This window comes from Tympanuchus pallidicinctus, unplaced genomic scaffold, assembly GCF_026119805.1.
Source record: "Tympanuchus pallidicinctus isolate F22 unplaced genomic scaffold, pur_lepc_1.0 scaffold25, whole genome shotgun sequence".
Taxonomy (NCBI): domain Eukaryota; kingdom Metazoa; phylum Chordata; class Aves; order Galliformes; family Phasianidae; genus Tympanuchus; species Tympanuchus pallidicinctus.
Window position 1 is genome coordinate 5,877,492 of NW_026294742.1, and position 27,224 is coordinate 5,904,715.

The 27,224-nt window shown below is 44.4% G+C and overlaps 1 protein-coding gene across 1 annotated transcript in view; it reads left to right on the top strand.

The window, feature by feature from the left end:
* The window catches only part of RASGEF1C (RasGEF domain family member 1C), a 71,329-nt gene that overhangs the window by 23,311 nt on the left and 20,794 nt on the right, over positions 1–27,224 (top strand). The window contains exons 2-5 of the mRNA XM_052689970.1: positions 16,267–16,449; positions 17,947–18,069; positions 20,613–20,750; positions 25,785–25,997. Coding sequence (XP_052545930.1) covers positions 16,273–16,449; positions 17,947–18,069; positions 20,613–20,750; positions 25,785–25,997 — 651 coding nt within the window. The 5' untranslated portion in view covers positions 16,267–16,272. The remainder of the gene's footprint in view (positions 1–16,266; positions 16,450–17,946; positions 18,070–20,612; positions 20,751–25,784; positions 25,998–27,224) is intronic.

Genomic DNA, 27,224 nt, shown 5'->3' on the forward strand with positions numbered 1-27,224 from the left:
TCTGCGTTTGGGCCCTGGCCTGGTCTGAAGCACATCTTTTCAGACTGCCTATTGTTTCCATTATATGGAGACAGCCTCGAGTTCCTCTGTTGAGTAACCATCAGTCTGCCCTCCCACGCAGACACCTGAAGATGAGTTAATGTTGAAAAGAAAACATTTAATTGATTCTCAAGCCTCCAATGTGTCTTTCTGCAGTCCTGAAAGTTTCCATGATTTTTTTGTTATTGTTGTTAATAGGATGGATACATTCTTAGGAATGAAACTTGCTTGTAATGTTAAAATGACAGCGTTCACTTTGGTAGGGTTGTTTTGTATTTGTGCAAAGGGTGTTATTGCAGAACCAGAGGGATTGGAAGGGATCATTGAGTCCAACCCCCTGAATTCTCAGTGCCTCTGCTGTGACACATGCACTGAACGTGAGTCACTTTGACGCACGTGGATGAATGGTTGTTGGATCCGGTCCTGAGGGCCGGGGACCCTTCTGCCAACCTGGGGCACAGACAAGTGACATGGGAGCTGTGGTCTGGTTTGCAAATCACGTCTCTGTGCAGTCCTGCTGAATAAAGCCTTTGTAAGCAGTCCCGTAATGAAGTGCAAGTGGCACAATTGAGCACAGCAGTTTCTTTTCAGAGAAGTGCTTCCCAATATTAGGATAAACTTGCGCAAAATAGAAAAATTGAAGACAATTCTGAAATAAATCCTGAAATGCAGCTAGAGGGATCTTGGATTAAAAACCTCTTGCGTGCTGTTTTATGAACAAACAACTTCATCCATGATAGATTGTATGCCCCAAGCGTACAAAACAAGGCAATTAAGAGAAAGCACAGTCAATGAAATAATATTGTTATCTTTTTGTTTCACGTAAGTACTGTATCTCCTTTCCACTGTCAGTTTGCTGTAAATTGCACCTTGTCATTAATAGGATTATCGATAACTCTGCCAAGCAGAGCTTCTGCACAGTTTACTGTTTACTGAAATGCCTCTCTCATCATTAAAAAGTGTTACTAATATGCTTTAAATGTAAATCTTTTACAGCACTAATGCTCGAGGTCGCAGCCAGCAGCAAGTAAAGCTCTATAGACTGCTGAAGCTGGAAAGCAGGGATGCTCACCTGCTGATGCTCACCTGTAAACTCTTAGAAGTGAATTTGTTCTTCCTTCTAGGCAGATTGAGGGATGAATTCCCCACTAGATAAATCAGCATGAGCATCTGATTGTGGCTAATCAGCAAACTCTTATTTCCACAGTGAAGGTAGGCAACCAAAAGCTGTTTGTAGCCTACCAGCAAGGTGGTCAGCAGTGTGGGGCTGACATGTCACGTGCTGACCCTCACCTTGGATCCAGGAGGGACAACTGCAGCGTATGGGCATGTTTGGGGCTAAAAGAGACTGAACTGGGGCTAGAACTTTGTTCAATACTGCTTTTTCTGAAGTTTGGGTTCAGTTTCTGCCAGCTGCTTCCCAGCCTTTTGCTGTTCCCCCCCATGCCACGTGTTATCCTAGTATCTACAGCATGGTTGTGCAGAGTGAGGGACGAGTAGTGCTCTATGTCTTCCTTTCCCTTTGATGGCTTCTCAAATCCTCCCGTGCATCCCTTCACATTGTGGTCCTGGAGGAGCTGAGTCAGATCCCAGGATTGAGAGTGGAGGTGCCATTCGGACATCATTCCTGTTTAATTTGGTGGAACCATGCTGCGGTGTTTATCTGGGACTGTTCTGCTTGTGCCAAGTGTGTGATTGTTGATGGGGCTGAAAGCTGCGGGGCGGCCTGAAGGAATGAAAACAGGTGTTTCTTTCATCTCTGCCAAGATCACCCATCACTGCTTTTTCAATCTTGCATCCAGCCTGAATCCAGATCAGTGCCTAGAGCATCAGCTCTGCTCCTTGGGTGCCCAATCTCTGCATAATATCCCCTAGCGCTCAGTCCAGCTCAGACTTCAGTAACACAATGGGATTTAATTGTATCTGGGAGACATGATTTATTTGTGTTTGATGGAGCCCTGCGGTAGCAGTCTGGAGTTGGATCAAGGCATGAGCAGCCTCACACCGGTGCCATCCTGACGTTTCAGCACAGCGGCTGAATTCAGGCCAACTAAGGACAGTGCAATTTTGCAGGATTTCCCTTAGCACTGTGGTGACGTGCAGGTGGCTTTGAAGCCTGGGACCCACATGGGCTCAGAGCAGTGACCGCTTCATGTTCTTGCAGCCCTTTCTCTGCTCATGTAAAGCAGCGATTTGGAACAGCCTGCCCAGTCATTTAAGATGATCGCTCTCTCTAAGCAGCAGTTTGTCAGGCTGCAATTTTAAAATTACATTGTGCTCTGCTAGGACTTGGCAGAACTTTCCCTAAGCCCAAACTTTTAAAATAGTAGCCCAAAAAGGCACAGTTAAAAACACCAGGAAGAAGGAGGAGCGATTTGAAGCAGTTGGAGCGTTTTGAAGAGAATGCCCTGTGCTTCTGAGGCTGTATTCCCATGCTGAGTCACATCCAAGGTTCATCCGGAGGATCTGGGCTGCTGTTTAGGAGGTCGATGTTTGTTGACTGCTTTAGAGGCTTTTAAAGACATCGCCAGTGCACAGCAGCAGCGTCTTGCAGAGCAGGTTAGAGGCATGCCTTAGGAGAAATCGATTTGGAAGGTAGGCGCTGCCTCTCTCCTGCTTTAATTTTCCTCCCCGTGGTTTCACTGTGCTGCTGTGATTACAGCACGCTGGGCTGGGGTTACCACCTTCTGCTGGGTGACAAGGACAAATATTTTTTGCCTTCAGAGCAACTGAAGGTTTCTCTATTGTATGCCGCTGCTGTCTGGGGAGTGTGTAACTTCATGTCACCTGTGACAAATACGGCATTAGAAATAAGCCTGCTATGGGTTAAGAGCCTCTATCTTGAGGTTATGTGGCTGTTATGCTACTAAATGTCATTTTAACTTACAGAGTCTGTCTCCAGCCTTATTGCTCAATGCTTCACTTTGTGAGTGCCCAGTTTTGTTCCTGCTACTCTCGGAGCGCATAACTCAGCGTGAGTAAAGACGCCCATTTGAAATCATAATGTACAACTGCATCAAGCCCCATTAGTTAAGGATTGGCTTGGTTACAAATGAGGGCAAAATGCATGCTCTATTACTGCATCTGTCTCTTCTCTGTGTGTGTTTAATTTTCTGAACAAAGGGTGGGGAATTCAGAGACACCTCTTTGATACATTTGCAGCTGTTTTGAGCCAGTACAGATCTGAGAGAGCAATTGTATTTTAATCAGCTCTGTGAGTCATCACAAAAAACGCCAGCTCAGGTTTGATTGCCGAGTTCACATTGTTGCTGATGTGCAAGACATGAAGTAGAAGGAGCACAACTTGGTATTCAGCTGCAAGACTGAACTCAAGATGCTGACAATTTGAAAAAGCTTGGTTTTGACTTGTGTGCCAACCAGATTTTACTGTCGGAAGAACAAGTTTGTCACACCATGACGTCATTTTCATAGAGGCACTTTACAGACAGTGCCCACAGCTCAGCAGAAGGTTTGGGTTGAGTACAAAGACCTCTTCAGGGTTCTTCTATGTCTCCTGGCTGGAAGAAAGCCAGTACAAATGTGAGAGTGAGATGTGTGCAGAGATAGCAAAACTGCTCATCGGATAAAATACTTGCAAATCAAAAGTGTCATTGGACTGCCTAGAAAAGGAGAAAATTCTCAAAACTTTGCAAATGCAATGGCAAGAAATATTCTAGAGAGGATGGAGACGTGGTGCTGGGACGAGCCCTTTTCTTGTGGGAGGGTCATTTGGGAATTGCTGTAGGAGTGGGCATTGAATAACAAATGAGTTCCAGAGTAACTTTCCAACTCCAGCTTCTGCTGGCTTGTGTGTGTCAATGGAGTGGAGTGAAGAACAGTTGTAACGTAAAAAGGGATGTTTTAAAAGTGGCGAATTTGGGAACTTCTGAATTGAGTTCCTGCTGAGAAGTGACTCAGATGGTAAAACGGGCTACAGTCCTGTAACATGGTGGTGAATTGGCACCATGGCTATGAGGAAGATTTTTCCCCCCCTGAATAATTGTGTGGTAGCCATCTAAATATTCAGTATGTTAATGAAAATTATAAACAAGAAAGCAATCATGTATTTGTGCGTGATGGGCACATGTTAAAAATGCCCTGGCAGTAATGAAGGGCGTTGGTCATTTGCGCAGTAAAAGAGCCATAATGGGATAAATAACTTAATTTCCCACACATTTCTGGATTTGGCCAACACGAAAGATTTCACTGAAATGATCACAAAACAGATTGAGATAATCTTGGCCAATATCCTGCTTTTTGACAAAACGTTCTAATAATAAAATCCTGTGTTTGAGCACTTAGCCCAGTGAAAGGCTTTCAGTAATCCTTCCTTCTCATACGTTTAATAGTGTATCGTGACACTGCCAGCCAGTCGGAGCAGGAAGAGGAGGGGAGTTTTGTGCTGGACTTGGCAGGGAGGTCAGGGCACAGAGCTGGCCGACACGTGGTGGCACTCATGTAAACCAGCTGGGAATGGAGGGGGATTAGAGCCATGGCATGAAGATGGGATCTTCAGATAGCTTCACTTAGAAAACAATCTTTAATCTGTTATAAAACTCATTGGAGAACTGAAACAGCTGAAGCTCTGTCTAAAGCTGAATCCAGTCCTGACGTAGTATAGCTTGATGCTTGTGAGCAATCTCCAAATTCTAGGTTGTTTTAAAGCCCAAGTATTTCATTTTCATGGATATTTCAAGCATGGATCCTTGAAATCCATTAAAAAAATTATTTAAAAAGTAGAGAAAATCACCCAGCTTATTTCCCTGAGTCCCAGGCGTATCTGCAGAAAGCAGTATAAATTTCATAAGTGATTTCACTGTGCAGGCTGCCCCAAACAGGCATATTGATGTTACTTAGCCTCAGTTGCCAAGCTGAATGCTAGGACTGTGTTTTCATGTGCAAAGAAACTATCAGCTTTACAGATAGCCATATTTTCATAAGCTGCATTTGGCTGTCACACCTTTTCCTGTAGTCTCTTGATATGCAAACAAGTCTCGGGTTGTATATGTGCTCCTGGCCTGTAAGCTAATATCCCTGAAGAGTTCCTGATTATCTTTCCATTAACTCTTACCCTCCCCCACATCCCTCAGGATGGTAACAAGCAAGCTTTCCTTCATTATGGGTTTCCAGCTGGTTACTTCCCTAGTTCCATCCTAAATGGATTCCCTTGGTGTTGCGTGTTACCAAAGAAATACCAACTGCAATTTCTGTGCTGTCTGAAAGTACTTCAGGGAAAGGTGAAATGGACTTCAAGAATTTGAAGTGTGGGGAAAGCACCCTGGATCTTAAGGCACCACATCAAGGAACTCAATAACCACATGCTATGTCCAAAGCCTAATCATAGCATCACCAAGGTTGGGAGAGGCCTCAAGATCATCCAGTCCAACCATTAACAGTGTCACAGTACACCACGAGAAGGTGCACTGCTGCTTGTATATGGCATTTCATCTCCTTCATTGTACTGACAAAAGCTTGCTGAACTTATCTGACTGCCATTCTTACATTTTCTCATCTAGTTCATGTTGTTTACAAACCAACACTCAAACCCAAGGCTTCGTGGCCTTGAATGCAGCACTTCATTACATCTGTCACTTCCAGTCTCTTTTCCTTATGGAGTTCAGATGACTTCTTAATCAGCCTGTCATATGCTGTGTCCATCCTGTCTGCACTCAGCAATGAAATCACCTGTCCCGTGTCCATCCTTCTGCAAACTCCTGCCACAGCTGATGTTTGTGTGAGTGCAACCGGTGCTGTATTCCAACTTTTGGATCCATGTGGTGTATTTGGCAGGGAAGCAGAGAAGATCCAGCCATGGAAGTTGTGGACATGCTGCTACCATCTTGATCACTGGTCTGTAATTATTGTTTAAATTCTAAGTAGTACAGAATAGCTTTTGAGACCTGTCTTTCTACCACGTGCGCTTGTTTGTTTTACGTCCACTTAACAACATGCTGTATGTTTCTTCTGGTTACTGCCTTAAACTGATCGTAAACCTGTGCTTGCAAATTCCTATCAATATTCATTGTTTGAAACAGGCTGCTGGCTCAGCTCCTTTAGAATTATTCAAATTGAAGTGATTGTATAGCTGGATAAACATTTCAAGACAAGAAGCACGCTCCTGGTTTTGGTATTAGCACTCCTGGAAAATTTGCAAATACCAGAAGCTGAATTTTTAAAGGCAAAAGCCCATGTTGGTACTGTCAACATTTACATGAGCAATTGGCTTTATTTGGGGAGCGGGGGCTGACTGTCCTTATCCACAGGCAGCAGAAGCATACTTTTTGAGTGGTCAAACTGATTTGAAGTTCTTGATGCCTTTTGTGACCACTGAACAGAAATCAGGTGGCTTGAATTTGGCTCCTGCTGTGTGTCAGTGCCTGACCTAATCTGAGCCTGTGATTCATGCAATTTCTCATGCAGGTGTGGGAAGACAAGGGTTTTTTCAATTGTGTGTATAAATCTCTGTGCTCAAGAGATTACAGGTGACATTAGACTCTTCCTTTTGCAAATCTGACATATATTTGCATATCTGTGTATGCATGATTTTTTACCAGAAATTCCCCTGCAGTGTTTAAAGTCCTGTTGTGAATGTCTCTGTCTGTGCAGGTCTGGAGTCTTAGAAGATTAAGTAAGGGTGAGACATTTAGCCAAAGGGTAACAACTCTGGTGTTCTTTCAAATGTTATATCAAGTGGTTTGTCATATTATTAAAATAGCACGATTTCGTAACAATTGTGGTTGCTGCTTTAAAAAACATCCTGTTGCTCAAGAGAGATGCTGAGTGAACAAATGAGTACAGGTTTTTATGTCAGACCCTGTCCATAGATGAATGCAGGGGCTTTCCCCATGTCTGTACAGCACGTTTTGGCTCTGGTCTGGAGGGGCGTTTGCCTACCATGCATGTGGTCTATAAGCTAAGCAAGCTGTTCCCACAGCCTTGGAAAGTGAGGGGGGAGAAAAAGCGTGGCGTTTGGGGCTCCTCAAAGTGCTGGAGTAATGAGTTAAATCAGCTGTGTCCTTTTTTGTGGGTCATATATCTTAGTGATCTACAGGATTTGCACCCTTGACACAGTCTTTAGAGGAGAACTTCCAAAAAGTATGGAATGAATGTAGATTATGTGGGAAATTACCAGCTGGTTTGCTCACACAGCTCGAGTCAGCACAGTCTCCCACTGTTAACTGAACGTGTCCTTTATAGAAATTGGCTTTGTAACCCACATTTCAACTGCTAAGGAGTTATGAGGTCAGTAAGTGCAGTTCAGATTTTAGCTCATTTTGTGTATGTCTTGGACTGTACTCACCCCTGGGCTTCATACCACCAAAATCGATGAAAGGATGCCAAGAAAAAATCCATCCCCTTATAAGTAGTCTCCTGTGCACACGTGTATTTCACCAAGCTGCCCAGCCCAGCTCTACCAGGGCTTCTGCTTGCTGGCTCCTGCAGGCTGTAATTTTTAGGTGGGCACTGAGAATAATGAACTGTGGCAAATCTTGGATGGACTTTAAATCCTGTGCTGTAGGGGAAGACCTTGTTCTACCTACAAAAGAGCAAACCGTTGTATTTCAGCCCCCTGCAGCACTATTACTCCTTTCATGCAATGCATCTGCTGCTGGCCCATGGAAGAGGTGAGCTGGGATGGGGCAGCTCAGTGCAGGCAGTTCCCTGCTTCCTCCAAAGAGGCAGATCGCCAATCCAAAGCTGGCGTCACGTAACTGGGGCTCTGATGGAGACAAAGAACTGATGTCTGCAGTCCCTTTTAATGACAGACTTTTAGCAGCGACCACAGAAGTGTCTTGCAGAGTTAATTTCTGCTAATGAGCAATTAGCCAGCTCAGCGGCTGACTGCTCCTGTCCCTTTGCTTGGGTGGTCGGGGCTGAGCACAGCACTTCCCAAGGCATGGGAGCACCCTCACCTGAGGTGTGTGGGTTAAAGCTAAAATGCCCTTTCTCTGAAGCTGAGGGGTTTATTTTCCGGCTACAGTCTTGCTGTGTTATCCTAAATATCAGTGCAGCCTTTGGTTTGTTTTTTTTTTTAATACTTAATCCAACCTGAGAAGATCTGTGGGTAGAAGGCTTTTTGGCTGCCGAAATGGAGGCTGAATTTGCGTGGGCTGAGCGTATCCAGTGTGAAGATGCTTAGATCTGGGGACAGCTGCAGAGCGTGTTGCTGCTTCCTCGGGCGCTGGCGGGTGCCAGAACTGGCATGTGCCTGGCTGCCCTGGTCGTGCCATGGCAGCGGGTGCAGATGGTGCTCCAGAAGGGGATATCTAGAAGCTCACAAGCTCGTTTCTTTTAGGGAGACGCGTCCATATGCTGCTCGTACAGTACGAGAGCCAGCTGATCAGTCTGCAGTTCTCTGGGGCTACTGGAATGATAAAAGCAAATTCTATAGCTGGTGCTGGCTGTGCTGTGCAGCCTTTGCACTCAGTGTCTCTTCCCAGGCGGTAGGTGAAATCCTGTATTCATGTGTCATCAGAGCTGCTGGCAGGCCTTACATGGCTTTTCATGAAGCACCAGCATTGTGAAGAAGTTTGGACCCTCTTCCATGTTTTAGCAGATCTGGGAGGAAATAAAAAGTCACAGCCCTACCCAAACTAGAGCTGTGATGGGGAAGGTCTGGAATTGCTGTAGTTATGTACTGTGGTGGAGTGTGCTTATATAAAAGTGTATATGCTTTTATATGTGTGGTGTGTATATATATTTTTATATGTATATATACTTGTGCATATGTAATGCCCAAAGTGCATCATTATGCATTCATGTATGCATGCGGAGTCTGTCTGAGGAGGTACGTGTATAGAAAAAAAAAAAAACTGATTTATAGGTTTTTAAGCCTTCCTGACAGGCTCCAGGAGACCAATTTCTAAATGTATGCAAAGATTTTTGACTGGGAGACAGGTAGCAGTAGGTGCTAATAAATGAAAGAACTGCGAGTGAGATGTTGTGACATGCACCTCTCTGAACAACCTGCGGAGCGCTGGCAGAATCATCAAACCGAGCCGAGAGCAATCAGCAGGGACTGATAAAGCTGCTCTTGTAATTATTTGTTTGATATACAGCTTTCCTTCTTCCTTCTGCATAAAGAACAGAATCGCTTTGCTTAGTGTGGGAGGGTTTTTATTCCTGTCAAGGCTTGTTCTCACCAAGATGTCATGAGAGGAGGACTTAAGTCTGCATATTTGTTTTATTTACGGGCTTTCTATTGTAATTCTGACAGTGTGCCATGGAGACGGTGTTCATTTAGATGGGGAGAGGCATCCTTGCTCATGCAAAGCTATCAGTGCTGCAGGAGCTGGACTCACCACGCTGCTTTTTTAAGCCTTTGATTCTTCCAGGTTTGGAGTGGTAGTAGCTGTCCTTAAGAGGAGATCTGAAGTCCTCCCAATGGTACACCTGCATGTTTATGTCTTACAACTCACACAGCTGCCTTCTCTTTTCTAAGTGTGAATTTTGATGATGTCACAGCCCGGGCTGCCCTACAAGACCATAGGTTGCCCTCAGGTTAACAACTCTGGTTATCCCTAGATAACCCCCTCACCTCTCCTACTGTTTGAGCAAGGAGATCCATGTGCGGGCTGATCTGCAGGCACTCACAGCGGTGGCCCATCAGCAAGGACTGAAGTGAGCCAGAAGGCTCCTGTTGATGTCAGTGGTTTCTGGGAACTGCTGCCTGCATGGTTTTGTTCCGGGATTCCCCTCTCTGTCCGTGCCTGATTGAGCTCAGGCTTCACTCTGGGCAAATTTTCCAATTCTCCTTATAACAAAAAGTAGAGTGACTCAGTCCCGCTCTGAGCGCTCGCATTTTCCTTGCTCCATTTAAGTTCATTATCCTTTTCTTAGTCTTTGTATCTAAGGGTTTTGCCTGGAACTCAGGAGGCACGAGGGGAGAGACAGCAGGTTGGAGCAGAGAATGGATTGCCTTGCCTAAAGGGAGAGAAATCCAGACTGTCGCCTTCAACATGCATTTGAATACTGTCAAGGGCATCTGGAATACATTGATGGGGTTCTCCTTTGCTGAGAATCTGATAGTAATGAGGCACAGATATGCCACAGGCCCTGCACTTCAGTCATAATATTGGGAAAGTGTCTGAGCCGCGTGGGCGTCCTGAGAGATCAGAGCCGGTGTTCCGTCTCGTGCCAGGGTTGGTGCCAAGTCGCTCTTACTCAGGAGAAATACTTCAGATTTGAACCAATTTAATGAAAAGAGAAATTGTTCCGAGACTAAGAAAAAAGCTTTACATCAGTGGTTTTATGGGGGGTTGTTCCTGAGTGATTACAGTGCGTGCTTTCAGTGCTTTCTGATTCCAGGCAATGATGGCATTTTAAGATAAATAACGCGTTTGCTGCTCGGCTTGTTATTGAAGGGCTTTTATTATTGCTGATGTTACATGAAAAAGAAAGGTATTAAAAAAAAATGTGGCACTAACAAATTGAAGCCCCCAGGGAACTGTTGCCTGAATGAGATTTTGATTGGAGTTCAATTTAATTGGCCATAAATCTTCTCGTTTCTGATTTACATTCTGTTTCAGTCCAGTCTACCAAATTCATGATAATCAGGTTTTCATTTTTCTCTATTGAACAAAGTACTTGGACATGAGCATAAACAGAAACATTCCTTTAGCAAGGTGACCTTGTTCTTCCTTGCGGTGTACTGGTAATTGATTTAATGTCTCCTCCTTACCTGTAAACTGGGTCTCTTTCTGAGCCACGTCTGTCAGATTTTCAGGTAATGGGTTACAGTTGTTGTTTTCCTGCTGTAGTATTTTGACTGCAAGATATTGCTTTTAAGCCTCTATTGCAGGAGTCACTATGATTGTTTTCAGTGACACGATGGAAAAAATGGAGCTGGAAGATGTGTGTGCGCCTCTCCTGTTGGCTGCTCTGAAAGCAGTGGTGTGCCTATTTCAGAAAATAAAAGCTCTTGTTCCAGCTTAGAGCAAATAAGGAAGATGCAGTGATTTCTGTGGGTTTTTGTATCTTTTTTTCTGTCGCATTGCGATGTCCTTCAGGGAATGAAATTAGGCCCAGCTCTAGCGGTGCTGGCAGTGTTTCTGTTTTGGAGCATTGCTGCAGAGGATGGAGCCGGGCTGCTTCCTGTGCCTGCCCCGGGGCCTTTGCTCCCTGACTTGTCCAGGTGCCAGCAGGGAGAGGATGGAGCCCCAAAAGCTTTGTCTGTGTGCCCTGATCACTGCTGGGCCACGTCTGCTGGGCTGAATTGTGGAATCTTTGCGTCTTTCTGCTTAGAGCACTTTGCTATGGGGAAACTGGAAAGTTTGTGTCTGCATGTTACAGCAGAGGTCATTTTGGTGCGAGTCTTCCCTTGAAAGTAGGATTAGGAGGATTTGTGCTTTATGTGCTTCCTTAGTGCCCTATGGAAGCTGCGGCTCGGTTGGAGCTGCCCCACACACCTCTGTGTGTTGCGTCTCATTAGATGCCCAGAAACCAAAGCTCGTAAGTTCACTTGCTGCTCTTGCAATCTCATTGATGTGAATCTCAGTGAAGTGCTTCAGTGATGCAAGGAATAAATAGGAAAGGAGAGGGAGCCAGCCTGTGCCTAAATGTAATCATTGTTATTGAGTTTGGAGAATATTGCAGTTAAGTGTTTTTTTCCCCACCTTTCCCATCCCACGGTTCTTTCCTTTGCTGATTCTTTTGTGTTTGTAAGTTGCGTGGCTTCAATTTATTGCTCGTTTAACCATTTCCAATGGTATTGGGATTGACAGGTTGAGTTTTCTGCAATCTAACAAATTCATGGGCTGTAAATTGAATGTTTTATGAACTGTTGAGAAGGTAAAGTTACATCTCCTATCAGTTTTTTAATTACATCAGCACCAAGTACATTATGAGTTTGTTAATGCCAGGTACTCTAGCTGAAAAAAACGTTTATAACCACAGTCTTGACAACTGGAAGCAATTACTGTGCAATGGTTTTCTTTTTGTAACATCAGAGTTCTCTCTCTCCTCTTTCTTCTACTTCCCTCTCCATGCCTTCCCTTACCATCCTTTCCAACTCCTGTATAATTCTGGTGATCTTCAGAAGCTTGTGCCTTTCATCCCTGTATTGGGAACAGCTTTATGTATTTTAGGTAATAAATTATTAAATGATGATTTTTTAAATAATAAAATCCCTAACTTAGGGATATTCAAGTCTGTGCCTTGCCAGGTTATTCATGGGTCCCCCGCACTCTGGGTGAGCTCCTTGCCTGTGCTCACAGAGCAGTGAATTGTGTCCAGAGCTTCTGCTCCGTTATGGTCTGAAGCTTCCATGATGGCACAGGTGGGCACCCCAACTCCACACCTTCCCTTACCAACCTCTCCAACTCCTGTAATTCTGGTGAGGGATCTTCAGAAGCTCGTGCCTTTCATCCTTGGAGTGGGAAGAGTTTTATTTATTTTGTTAATCTGGAAGTTAAGCGGGTGGGAAGATGCATCCGCAGCCCCACTCTGTTTGTCACATGGCACCAGCTCTTGTTTCCCTTGAGAGAAGCAGAGCAGATGGAAGGCAGAGATGAAATGTAGATCAAAAGTAAACACTGTGATTAAGTTTTTGATAAAAGGATGAAACACTTATCACATCAAAGCCACTAAAAAACACATTAAATATTTCCGGGACGTTTTGTGTCCACGTAAGCATTAACTGTACTTGCTGCAGGGGTGGTGTAACAGCAGGCAGGGCAGTGCTGGTGGGATGCTTTCATCTCAGCTCCTTTAGCACGTTGGACCACTTGCTGCAGCCTACGTTTGAGCCTGGAGAAACATCAGTGGGAGAGGAGACAGGCTGCCAGCAGGCTGGTGGGCCCCGCTGCCGTGTGGTTAGCAGCCCTTTCTCTGAGCCATGTCCTCTTCAGTTTCCCAGGTTTGGGCACTGGCTTTCCAGAGATTTAAGGCACTTGCAGATGTAGATGAGTGCAGGGTTTGTGGGTGGCTTCTGTCCCAAATATTGGTGATTGTTTGGTTCTGTGTTCTGGCTCAGTGAATCAAGTCCATAAAGGTTTTGTAAGATTTGCAGTGAGAAGTGTCTATTAATTACTTGTTTTCATCACTGAGCTGTCCTGGACAGTGAAGGAAAGACTATAAAGCATTGTATTATCATTATTTCTTAATTTTTTTTTTCAATCTTAAGAAAGTGTGGAATATATTAATAAGAACGTATAGAAAAAGCACTCTGTAATAGCCAGTAAAAGCTAAGGATAATGAAAGGCGAGAAAGAAGAACAGCAGAAAGAGCAGAGGGCAAGAAAAATGCAAAGGAAGATTCCCCATTTCAGTTATTATCGTGACACCACAGCCGTGCATTTCCTTTGCAGCGGGTAGGATCGCTGCCAACAAACCCAACTTCTGTTATCCAAATCAGCCACAGCTGAACAAGTTATGCCTGAGCTGCAGCATTTCCTGACCAGAGTCTCCTGGCCAAACAAAGCCCCAGCATCAGGGACAGTGACCAGGGCGCTTTGTTGCAAAGTGACCCAGCAGGCAACCAGGGTATTTGTGTGCTGGTTCTTGCTCAGCACTGCCTGCATGGAGCTGGGGTTACGCTGTGCCACTGCAGGTGGCCATTGCCTTTTTGGTAAAATAAATGCAAAATCAGTTCTGCCTATTTTGTTGCCTCTTTGTAGGGTCCAGCCTGCTTTTTTCCATGTTACAGTCTTGCTTTTCTGTAGGCGAGGAAAGAGCTACACATCCTGCCTCCTCCCAGCTGGGGGCACCTGTAGAATGGAGACTCATCCCAGAAGCAGGTTCCATTCCTTTTTTAGGAGGTATTGCTTGGGTTGGTTTGTTTTTTTTTACCTGTTCTTTAAAGCAGTTTGGAGGTGGTTTTCACAGCTCCAGGTGTCAGTCTTGTAGAGCACAGGGTTGGTTTGAATGCTGTGAGTGTGCAACCACCTGGGCCATCCGTCATTTTGCAAGGCAGGGCATGGAGCTCTGCCCTTCTCTAAGACCCCTCCAACAGTGCTCCCTGCAAAGCACCATTTATCAGACTGGTCCTCCAAGGTACACATGGTGTTTCACTGCCATTGTCACTGCCAGTGGAGCCTGTGTGCTGTTGGCAGAGCATCTCTGCTCCTTCCAAACCCCCCAGTGAGCAAAATGACGTGACATTAAAACCTTCAGGTCTGCAACAAATGCACATCATTGATGGCAGAAGCATTATTCCCTGCAGTGGCAAGTGAGGTGGCAGCCAGGCAACAGCTCAGATCAAAACAGATCTGATGCTGGCCTGCTGGCCTTGCCTGAAAACTGTACATCAGATCAGGAACTTGATGGTAAAAAGTCGAACTTAATTTCTTGACAGTACCCAAGGAGGATGTCTCAGCACTGTGTGTACAGCTGGTTTTATTCAGTTTGTTTAAAAACAAACAAACAAACAAACTTTTAAGAAGTATTACCATGTATTTCAGCAAGATTTCTCGTGTAATGAGATGTAAAAGTTCAGGCAATATCCTGTTTAGACACGTTTTGATTTGATAATACAAAATGGTGCTGACAGTGAGGGATTGCACAGAATAAATCACTGAGTTCTGTTTTACACCAAAGCCTGCATGTGTCCTGTAAGTTCACAGCTGTTCTAACTTTTGCTTTCCCTCATCTAGACAGCAATATGTCTGTGAGATTTATTTCTTGATCTATATGGACTAGTAATCTTTGTTGGGATTATTGCCATAGAAACAAGATGCATATAGTGCATGTTAGAAGTAACAAATGGGATTTGGCAGTCTTTGCCATTTACTACACAAAGTCTGAGATGTGTACAAAAAGCAGCAATTGCTTATTCTTAAAGCCTTATTTACTGGCACATCTGCATGTTTATTAAAACTAAACACTTTGACTTCCGGTCTAGCTGGAACGCCATTTAGATATTCTGATCTTTCAACTAAAATCCCTGAGATCTATTTTGCCTTTCAGTCGAGGCAGGAATTGGTTGGGTTTGACTCTTTTGGCTCCTGTTTGCACAGTTGCAAAGCCTGGAGGCAGCCCGTGCTCCCAGCCTGCAGAGGATGCTCCCTGGGAGGATGAAGTCGTGAGTTTTGCCCATACAGCCCAGCTTCCCACAGCACTGTGAAGCTCCCAGTATCTCCCAGAGTTTCTCACCCTGCCTGGCTTGCAGCCCATTCTCCTCAAGGCTCAAGCAAATTGTCAGGCTTCAGAGGCCGTGTGTGTTAAAGACCCTTGTTTGAGATGATGCATTTGCTGACCTGGGAGTGTGTATCCTTTTCCCAGTCCCTATCCTGTCCCATACCCAGCCTCTAGTTGAGAGCAGAGCTGTTTCTTAGGGGGCATTTTGGAGACAACTGGAGATGCTTTCAAACCCTCAGGGTAAGATCTGCCTGCTTCACCATCTCAAAAAAAAAAAAAAGCAAACCAAAACCCAGCTTTGCTCAACGGAGGAAACACCTGAAGCTGATTGTAAGCTACAGAACTGAAATACAGCCTAGAATACAAGCTGAGGAACTGAAATATAGCAAGCTTGAAGTGGGCTGCATGCTCAGAGCTTGCTCAGCCTCCTTTCCAAAGGTACTGAGGACTCTGCAGCTCTTGTGAAGTCGGTGAGTGCTCAGGATCTTTCTGAAGTATATTTAGTACCTAAGTGTAGATCTAGGGCTGACTAAATTCAGGCTCCAAAAACAGTGTAGGTGTCTGCCTTCTCCCTTTTCCTCATTTCTCTTTCCTTTGCTCTTTAAACTCTTGATCAGATCGCGCGTTCTCTGCGCCCTCCAACTCTTCCCATTTTTCCATCCTCCTCCATTTGACATCTGCTCCTGCTGCTGCCCTTCACCCACTCTGATGGCTCTCCTGGGGTGGCAACCCTCTTCCCTCCCTCTCTCACCCTAAGTCCTCCCTGCCTCATTCTCAGAAGGGTGGAGGATAGAAGCAGCAGCTCAGCTCTGTTCTCCTTGAGAACTCCCAAGTCCAAGTCTCAAGTGCCCCATCTCTCTTGTGTGGGGCTGGTGGCAGAAAGAGGAGTTGGCATAGAGCCCTTGACTGGAGTGGGAGCCCAGAGCAGCCACCATCATCATCAAAGATACAAACCAAAATGGCCCATTTTCCTCTGTATTTCCCACCGCAGGTGTAATCCACTAATGACAAGTCTAAAAGAAGATGCAATGAAGGGATAGCGTTAACTTTGCAAACTCTCATTAGTGGCTTCTGATTTTCCAAACAACCAGACTACAGATGTGGCTATGAATCTGATGGATCTTTGCCTGACGTGAGCTTCTCTGTGTTGCAGGAAGGTATGCCCCAAACGCTGAGTTCTACCAGTATGTTTACCCCATGTAGCTTCAGCCCTCATCTACATACTTCTAAAGAAGATGAACAAGGAGGGCTTATCTTCCAGGATGGAAACCTTACCTCAGCATCTCTGGATGCTCTAATCCAGCATCTCATACCTACAACTGATTACTACCCTGAGGTAAGCAATTCAAAGTATAATAAACAGTTAAATTTTGATGAATTGAGATAGTGCTTTATGCAAAAGTGCCGATGTGTTTGATTTTGAATTAAGAGGTGTAATTTAAAAGCTGGGTAAATTAATGCACTGCTTTGAATGCTGTTTCACCATTCTGGGTTTGTTTCCTTGAAAAAGTAGATCCCAGATTTTGATGCTACCTTTAAATAAGAAAACAAAGTAGAGAAAAAAAATGCACGGTGACGATGAAATAGCGATTTGTCAAGAGAGCTTCAAAAGTGCATCCCAGGGAGGGTTAGATGAAGCAAAAAAAGAAATCAAGTCTGAATGGGCATTCAGTTGAATTTCAGTAGCTGTTCAAGTTGTCCAGGTGTCACTGCAGATACAAAGCATTTCCTCAGTAACAACAGAAACGCTGCTTCTGATGGCCTCACAACAAACGAAGGGTTACGCTCATGCTCACAGTGACTTTGCAGTCGCTGGACAACAGGACGCAGATCCTGATCCTCACTCCGTCAGTGAATACTCAGTGTTTCTTCACCACTAATGTGAGGATCTGTAGTGGAAGCAGGTTTATGGTCCTGAAAGCCATTGACTTCTCCGGATTCTGCACGTACTCAGTGGAATAGAACAGAGTTTCACTGCAAGACTTTCAAGTGCTAATATGTCTCCGTGGAAAGGCTTGTATCTCAAAGCAGCAGAGTAGCATTGACTTCTAGGCAGTTTAGAGGTCTACTAAAGTTATCAATGCAGAGCAGACAGCATGTTTTAAATTACCCACAGCTCAATTTCTGATCAGCTAAAAATAAGTAATAAAGGAGCATGTTAATTATAAGAGAACAGAAAGGCAATAAAATAGGTAATGGGCAGATTAGGCTGTGAGATTTTCATTAAGCAGTGTGTGATATGAAATATTACACCCGCTGCTCAGGAGCATGGCTGGGTCTGGGGGAAAGAAGATAATCCAGGCACCAGGAGGGGATGGGAAGCAGATTTCTGAAGATTCATGCATGTATTTTAATTTCACTGCAGGAATACTTTAAATAGTCCAAGGATTTATCCAACAGGCTTGCTCCCCTCAGCTTTCAGATGGAAGGCTGCATATGGCATAGTTAGACTGGTAGAAATGTGGAGTAGCAGCCGAATAAATTCAGTGTTCCCTTATGGAGGCAGGGTGAGACTCCAGGGCAGAAACGAGATGTGACTGACCCCAGGGTTTCTGAGCTCACATTCCAGTACAGCAAAGGGATGCCTGAGTCTACACACTGAGTATTCACTGCTCTCTGTGCATTCCTGGTGGTGCTGTCTCCAGTACCTGGGCCATCTTTGCCATGGAGGTAGGAGATGCTGCTGCTTCCTGCACTCGTTGTAACCAGTTCCATTTTAAGGGCCAGGAATCCTCCTGCCTTTTGGACATTCAGCTGTGTCCTATCAGTTCCAGTGGAAATACAACCACAGAACGTATGGTTTATAGTAGGTCTTCTTGTTTCTCTCCCACAGAAAGCCTATATCTTTACATTCCTGCTGAGTTCCAGACTCTTCATTGAACCCCACGAGCTTTTGTCCCGAGTTTGTCACAAGTGCATTGAGCAGCAGCGGCTGGACGACCCTGTGCTGGACAAGGTTAGTTCATCATTTTCAACAGGCAGAGTCTGGTGATCCGGTGTGTGGCTTTGCCTTCTTTTGAATTGAATGAGACTTTCTTATAATGATGGTTGTTGCTGAGATCTTGACATTGAGGCATCTTAGTATCCATGTCCAAGAGCAGTGCTCCAGGCACCAGTCACTTCAGATCTTCTTCTGATTTCCCTTTTCCCCATTTCAGTCTTCCCAGGTGACTTTCCTTCTTAACTTCTTTAAGGCTTTGATGAAGCCTGCGGGTTGCAAGGAGGTAGGATGTAAACCTCACACGCTGTCAATTGCAGATGTCAGCACACTGCTGTCTCCCCCATTTTACTTACTGCATCTGCCCTTTCTCTTTCTTACTTCTGGTACAGAACGTAGCAGTTCCCCTTGGCCTTACCTGTCACAGTGAACACCACGTAACAGCATGCAGCTTCCCACTAATCCCTCACTGCCAGCACTGACAGATTGTCTGCACAGCCGTGCTGCAGAGCGGCACTCTCTGGCACACCAGGAACGAGTTGAAGCAGTGGTGAGGCTATGACGAGCTAACAGAATGAGCAAATCCAAGCTGTTAGTGTGTCACAGTCCTCCTGTTTTGCCCAAGTGACTGTGCAGACTGGTACTGTGTACGACAGCAGACGTGTATCCTCTGGCAGTCCTGCAGGCGCTGCGGTGCACATGGATGCCACTGGATCCCATTCAGCAGCAGATTCCATCTGAGCTCTCCTCAGTGCATTGATGGAGACCTCTCCAGTACAATACCTGGAACGGGAGCTGCATCTTGAGTGCACTGGAAGGGAGAAGAATGTGCATTGGTTGCAATTTTCCAAAAAAGAACCTAGAATTCTGGAATGATTTTCAGGATCAGCCTTCCCAGTACTGAAACACAATGACATCAGAATGCCCCTTTACTGATATCTGAATGTGTGCTTGTTTCACCCAGGGAACTGTTGGCATGAGTAACAGGATCTCTGCCTTCACTACATGGTACAACCAGCCAGACGACATGGAAGTCTAGCATGTAGGCTGCACATACAGTGCAAGTTAGAACTATCTGTGTGACAAGACAATTTTTTTTTGAGGCGTGATTGATTCTGTTCTGTGATGACACTCTGAGATACAAATTTAGGAGGATGAAAATGTGAGTATTCCAGAGTTTTGCTGCTCATTTCAAGAAATCAGAAGTATTACGAAGAACTCCCAGTCTGCCTGAAGTGAATCTGCATTTTGGAATCCCTGCAGTAATGTGCAGGTGGTGGGACACAGCTGATTTTATGTCACTGGGAGTGGGCCTGACCTCGAAACTTTGCACACTAGTGACCTCCCATCCCCTGAGCCATGTCCTGTGACTTGCACAACGTCCTCTCCTTCAGTTCAGAATAGCAGTTTGTACAGCTGGAGCAAATGTCTCCCCAGATCTTTGCAGTTTCCAATAAAGCTTTCCCTTTAGCAGCCACCTGCTGGTCTGTGAGAGTGAGCTTAATGCTAGCTGACAGCAGTTATATTTAGAGATGTGGTTCATTGAAACCTGTTGTTGGTGGAAAGCTGAAATACGCATTTCAACCACCTTGGTTGAAAAGCAGAGACTCAAGAGTATAATTTTCACTGATTATAGGGTATACTTTAGCTACAGTACGTAGGATGCAGAAGAAGGCTGTTTGTTTTGCTCTGTGTTTTCTGTAAATAAAAGTGCAGTTTCTTGTTTAATGCAGTTTCCTTTTCCCTTCTTCTGGGATAACAGAGGATGAAAGCTTTGGAAGCAGCTGCACTGGCTGTCTGTTGAGATAATATTAAGGCACCAGTTGTGCTGTGCCCCACATTTCCCTCCTTGCCCTGTATCATCCTAACTATTCTTGCTGCTGCATCCTCAGATAAAACACACCAAAAGCAAAGTGGGCACCAGCTGTGTGTTATGTGAGTGAGTGTCCTTGTCTTATCACGACCTTAAGCTTGTGTTGGAGAAGAGCAGTGTTATCACCAGTTCAGGTAAAGCTGATGAAATGCTGGTGTGTCCATCAGTTCTTCCTCATGTTTTGTCTGCCACCCCTGGTCACTGAGGTGTTTTTTTTTCATCCAGACAGAAAAGAAACAAGATTCACCACTTTGTTGGTCAAGAGATAAACTACGGTCAGGGTTTTTGTTTTGTTTTGTTTTGTTTTACAAGTGGATGAAAGCACAGGAGGGTTGTGATCAAGGAAGAACACATGGTTCAAACCATCAGAAGAGCCTGTTGTTTTTAAAAAAGGTACAAAGGTTGCACCAACAAAATGTCCAGCCAGGCACCAACAGACCAATTGCATGTGCAGAATACTTCAATCTGCATATAAAACAGACAGCTGTGTATGCATCTACGTGCTGGTATTTTTGCATGCCAAAATGTGTCATTTGTGCACTACACTATTTGTTTGCATGTGTGCAGATTTTGTAGGTGCAACTGTAAGTGCCTTCTTTGAAAATCTGGCCCCACATTCAGAAAAATGCTGGACTTCAATGAGTAAACACGTTTCAATCCCTGTGCTTTATTCTGGGTTTCACTTCAGGCACGGATCAGAAAATTTGGACCCAAAATCTTGCAGTTGCTGACGGAGTGGACAGAAACATTCCCGTATGACTTTCAGGAAGAGCGGATGATCGGCCATCTGAAAGACATGATTCACAGGATAGCCCCGTGTGATGAGGTGAGGATGTCTGACGGGGGGCATTGTGTGAAAGTGTTAACTGCAATTTCCCACTTGGTTCTTTCTTTTCCTCCTGATGTTTTCCACTTTCTCTGGAAAATCCGTTTTGTTCTCCCCTAATGGTTAAAACCTCTAGTAGCTTTGCTGAAAACCACGTCTCTCTTGTGGCAGTGACTTGGGGATACATCACAGTGATCAGCAGAACCCATCTTCTGCACCTTTGTTTCTAAAAGAAAACTATTCCCATCTCAATGATAGAAGATCTGAGACATAGCATGCACCGAAAGTGTGGTTAGAGTTCAAACAGCAAGAGTGGTGTGATCTCCCAAGTTACAATCTATAAGAAGAATGAAGTATCATGACTCGAGAGCAACCACCCTGCACAAGCAATGGCTTAGGGAGCACTTCAGGGTGTTTGAGGTAGTGTGTGAGAGAGGAAGAAACAGGCAGTCATCAAGTGATGTTGTGGGGCTAAAAAAATACTATTATTGGCTTGAAGGAACCTGATAAAGGCTTTCTATCTCTAAGAAAATGAGTGGTTGTAAAAGTGGAATCACCACGGGGTGTTTTTGTCCTTTTTGTTACCTTTCGTGTCTTCAGTCTGGTAACTTGTAAAACAATCTTTGCATTTTGCCATCTTTTTCATTAGTGAATCAAACGGGTTTGGTTTACACATTCCTGCCTTTTGTGAGAGAGTTCACAGATGCTGTTGCTTGAGCTGGTTGATGCTGTAGAGCTGGCACCCAGACAAAAGGCAGGTAGACACAGAATGGCAGTCTGGTGCCACTGGGATCCCCATCAAAGTCCATGTGATCTATGGGCCAAGACAGCTTCTGTTGAATCCAGTCTGTTTTGCTGATATTGTGAGATAGTGAGGGAGCGCTCTTACCTTTAAAAAAAAAAAGCATATTTATGGACATGTAACTTCTCTGGGAGCATAGAAGTGGCAGAAGACAGCAGTGTGTGGCCCTATGGGCAGAAACTCAGTTTAGATGGTAGGTCCTGTTAGTCAAATGAACGAGCTGTGTGTGTGGCAGAGCAGGACACGTGGAACAGAACATCTGGGAGACCTGCTTGTAAACTCAGGTGGGTGAAACCCATAGGTTAATTCAGAAACATTAAAAGTACCACAAAGTCTGTGAAAATAACAAGGATAAGAGCAAATAGCATATAGAGCTCTAATTACGTCTGGGTTAACCATGGGAACTCAGTTCCATGGGCTGCCCCAAGGCCTGGTTTCAGGACACAGATGTATGCACTTCAGTATGACAAAAAGCACAGCACCCGTAGAGTCAAAAAAAAGGAATTAGCAGAGTTGCAGTGTAAGGAAAAGGAAGTTGGAGCCTCCTACCCACATGAAACATGAGAGCAATGGAAACAGCTGCTTTTGGGCTGGGCTGGCAGCTCTGGGTGGCTGTAGGCTGGCACGGCTCTGCTGACTGGCTGCAAGGATGGAGGATGGGAAGGGGAAGTTGTGTGGTGCTTCACTGGAGGTGGAGGAAACAAAAAAGGCTGCCAGAAGAGGCAATGGTGACCTCGGCTTCATTGATTAGAGCAGTTGAAACTCTCCCTGGCAATGAACTTGTTTCAGCCAGCCACCACAAAAAAGGGCATCAGCATCTGAAGTGAGAGAAACCTGTACAGACCTGCCCAAGTTCTGTATGCTGAAAAGAGGGAAGCAGCCCATAGGGCAGTCAGCAGGGCCTTTAAGGGAACAGAGAAAACCCTTTTAAAGGCAACTGCTTCATGTTAAGTTGCTGCTCTGGAAAAGAGCCGCCTTTTCCAGGGTAAGATCAGCCTTCTGTGTACAAAGCAGGCTTTTATTTGCCTAACTTGGACCAACGCTGCACACCTTTGCTCTGGAAGGTGCGTAGCTACACGCTGATGTTCGTGGGTGCTTTGGTGGACCTCTGACTGGACTGGCTTCAGATCACTGTTTTACAAATACTACTAGACCCATAATTACAAGTGATTATGCCTGAGCAAAATCAATAATTAATTTAAGGAACAGCTCATATCCTGCAGATAGAAATTTCTTTTCTTTTTTTTAAGGAGCAGCATGAAAGAGTGCTTGTGCCCATCAGATGTTTGCAAAAAGTTGTTCCCATTGTGGACCACAGAAATTAAAGCTTGAAAGATTTGTGAGGTCATCTAGTCCATGTAGGTTAATGCAGGATTTTCCCCTGCAGTGTATGCTTCTGTCCTTTGTAGAGTCCACTTTCCAAAGGCTCTGTGATGTGCTTATAAAGGTGTCCATGCTGAGAAGCATTTCTTGGTAAGTGCTGTGATTTGCATTTAGAGTTAGAAATTTTAATTAAAATTTGAGCTCCTAAGCCACCTGCTGATGCCTGCCTTCTTCAGAGAAACTTTCCCAGTTAAGAATGAAACATTTGCTTTTAATATTAAACAGAAGTATGCTTCTTTTGACTGTTAATGTGGCAACGCAGTGAAATAGATGATAAGAGTCCAGCATGCAGCTCCTGTACAATGGGGGGTCACTTTGTGGCAAGGTAATTATCAGCACACTGAAGGTAATGAACAATATTGTTTTCAATTAGTGAACATAATTTAAAGAAAGCAGGAAATGCTTTTAAAGCAACAAAAACAGGCTTAATTTTTCTCTCCTCCAACCTACAGTAAGGTTTCTAGGTGAGTCTCCTCAAGAACTTTATTCTATGAATTATTTTTATCTGTCTCTCATTTCATTCTGCTATCTGTTTGTGTTTCTCAGTCCTTTGGTTACTGTTGTCTGTCTGTATCTATCTTTTTGTGCCATATTCCCTATGAAATTAGATGGAAATAGATCTTTTGATGACTGTTTGTTGAGAGATCCACTAAACATCAATGCATTTCAAACTATTCTGCTTTTTAGCTTTTCACCCAACAGTGAAGAATTCAGTGGGCAAAGATTCCTTATCCGGTCTCATTTCTGAAAGAGAACTGGGTTTTCTGCTGAAAGTTCTGTAGCCAAATGCTTTATATGTCACAGAAAACTTCTACTTTAGTAAAAGTAATTTCCACGTTTACAAAATGTGTTCACAGAATGCTGAAATATTCCCTTATTTAAGTTTCCACTAATAATAGCATTCTAATCATAGAACTTGATAAGCTGTGCTGAGTTTTGCAAACACACCTGGACGTAAACTGGAGAAGTATTTAGATGGTACTCAGCAGTTTGGGTTCAGGATGACCTTTGTAAATCAAAAGTCTGATCATCTGCTTGGGTGAGGAATTGCATGAAGACCAGCAGTCTGTTCTCCTTGCAGCTAGTACACATCAGGAACGGAAAGAACAGTTTTTATTTTCTAAAAACCTGTTTTCAGTGATTTGTTCCTCACTTGATTTTTCACTCGTGCTCCATGATTTTGAGACCTGTGTGGATGTTCTCCCAAGACAAGTCCCTCCTGCCTCCTGGGTCATTGCTTCATTTACTCTGTTTTGTCTCTGTTTTGCAAGATAGCCTGACTGTATACTGCTTCTCTGGCCCGTGCTCCAGCCTGGCTCAAAAGAATGTCGTCTTTGGGTGAACTGAAAGGTACCTCAGTGATGTGAAAACTTCTGTTGGAAGAGCTGTACGAATATGGCCAAACACTGCAGCAAATGCTGAAGCGCTTGTAATTTTTTGAGGGTTCCCAGCCTCAGACGTGTGATGGAAACAGGGTTCAGGGAAGCATGTTATTCTTCACTACTTCCAGAATGCAGGAGGTATGCTATGTGTACAAGAATATTGACCTCAGCAGCTAAAACTGAAGACTGCCTACCACCTAGAAAAGTCTGGAGAAGACACAAGCTGTTTCTAAACCATTCCCAAGTGTGTACTGGGCTGTGACTCAGGTGTGTGTTGGCCTTCATGAGATGTCAAACTCCAGCCAGGTCCCTGATGCGATGATAAAATCTGCATGGAGAGTACAGGGTGTACCTCTGCTGTACAGTACAGATGTAAGAGAAGAGGGCTCCGTGCTGGCTCTGGTTTCACACTGGCCTGTTACAAACAGATGTTACTGACAACGTGATGTTACTGAAATCTGCCCAGATAGAGAGCGAGGAGATATCCCACTTGTGAGCAGCTGGATACCTTTGTGCTGGGATTGGAGCTGGTAGTAGGCCAGCCTGGAAGCTGTTTTCCCAAGCGACTGCTCTGTGAAATTGAGCTGCCGTACCCATGCCTGATGCTTCTTTGGCTGGAAGAGCCTACAAAGCCTGGCTGTCGAGGAACACCTCAGTATGGTGTGAAGTTTTAGCCCAAGGACTTCTCCAATTAATCCTTGTTTTTAGAGCCCATCCACCAGTACTCTCAGTTTTATGATGTCTGCATCTGTCAGTCACGAGGAGTTGAAAGCATTTTTATCTACCCGTCCTCCATGGCCAGCAGCTCTGCTCTTTTCCTGCAAAGAGCTGCTCCATCTTTGAGAGGAACCTGCACAACTGAGTAATGATCATCCTGCTGAGCGTATGGCTGTGCCTGGAATATCTTCTGAGCATCTTTCACTGGCAATTAACATTTTGGATATTAAATACTCAAAGCTACTCCAACTGGGTAAAAAGTAACAGTGTGCTTAGCTGCTCTCAGCAAAGAAGGACGGAGAGAAATGCTTTAAAAGCACCTCTTATTCTCAATAAATAAGAGTTGACTAGCAACTGTTAACAGGTAGAGCTCTCAGGCAACATGTCGCTGACATAAAGGATGAGTACCAAATGCTGCTGTGCTCCAGAAAGCTGCAGTAACTCATGTTGTAGCATTCCATCTCCTCTGCTCCCTGCAGCATGGGTGTTGGCAGCAATAAGCGAGTATTAGTGCCAGCCCAGCCCACCAGTCCTGCTTGCCTCTTCTCTAGACTGCAGTCTGTTTCTGTGGTCTGGAGCACAGTACTGTAATTAAGCCAACTGATTGTTCTGAAATAGGCATGTTGAAAATAAAATGATAACCTGTTGCTGGCTTAGGAATACTTTGCAGAAGGTAAAATGCAGCACAAAAACATACCTTCATCAAGTTCTGTGGGTGGTTTACGTTTCTTTCTCTCCCTGTCTCTCCAGGCCTACTGGAAAAAGATGAATCAGCTTTTGCAGACCCTGAATCAGAAGCTTGCCACCCTCAGCCATGGGCAAGAAGGGATTGTCAAGATCAATGCTGCTGTCTCTGATAAGCTGGTTGCCTTTAAAAGTAAACCTCCATCAATTCAGAGAGAAATCCTGAGCGTCTGCAGTGACCCTTACACTCTGGCTCAGCAGCTGACACATGTGGAGCTGGTAAGTGGGCATGGTTTCCAACTTTCACAGTCAGAGATATTATTTTAAGCCATCAGCTGCTAAGTATTCCAGGCACAACCAAAAAGCGTCTGCGCTGCTGCAGCACATCACACTGCTGTATCAGCACTGCAGTATGAGGCAGGGTCTGAAAGGTTAAGAGATGCATGGGAAGTGAGAAATTACCAGAGTGTTTCTGTGCATTTTGGGGCATGTCACTTTACCTTTTGAGCTTGCTTTGTCATTAAATATGAGTCTTTGTTCCAGGAAGGTGAATAAGGCTTCTGTAAGGTACTTGCTTTGAGCTATAAAAACTGAAGGTGCCATTGAAATGGCTGATCGTCAGCCCGTTTGTTAATCGGGAAGAAGTTTTATACTCAAATCCATTCCCACAGATACATAAAGCATCTGAGCTGCCTTTTTCTTTCTTCCCCTTTTTACTTTGAGCGTGGACATACAAGGGTGTGCAAATATCAGAAAAGCTTCCCACCCCCAAACAAAGCCCCGCTGTTTCCTTCCTTGGAAGTGCAGTCCACTCTCCATCAGTCTCTGGATGATAAATGCACCAATTGCAGTACCAAAATCTTTGCCAGAGCGTTGTGTTGCACACCTTTCTGCCAGGTTCAGGTCCTCCATGGATGTTTGCAGAACACAAAATGTTATTGCTGCCATCTGCAGATCTTTTGATATTGTAATGGCTTTCTACTGCCTGTCCTCCTGTGGACAGTGTTCATTCCAGAGAGGAAGGCTGGGAAAATTAACCATAAAATGGACTGTGGTTTGGAGAGAATATTGTGGAGTTAAATGTAGGGATTCTGAAAGTAGCTCCTATTGTATTTGTGAAGAAGTGGGATAGCTCGGAAATGCCCTAATTTTGGATCATCTTCTCACCTTGATTAGTTTTCAGAACATGCAGCTTTGGCTCTCTTAGCTGTACGTAGTTTAAGCCAGGAAGTACAAGTCCTTCTGCCCGGAGTTTTTTTCTTGCTTTTCCTTTCCTCTACAATACAAGTGTTCTCCAAGGATTCCCTCTATTCAGATTACACTTTTAAAACTGATACACCCAAAGATTTTCATGCCACTTTAATCATTGCTCCCTACCTTCTCTTTCACTTACTGCATCTGGTGCACCAAATGCATTGCACTGAAACTGTCAGATACTTAATTGTTAGCAAGAAGTATTTCTGTATTTAATAACAGTTATTTCTGTTTAAGAGCTCTGTACAGGCA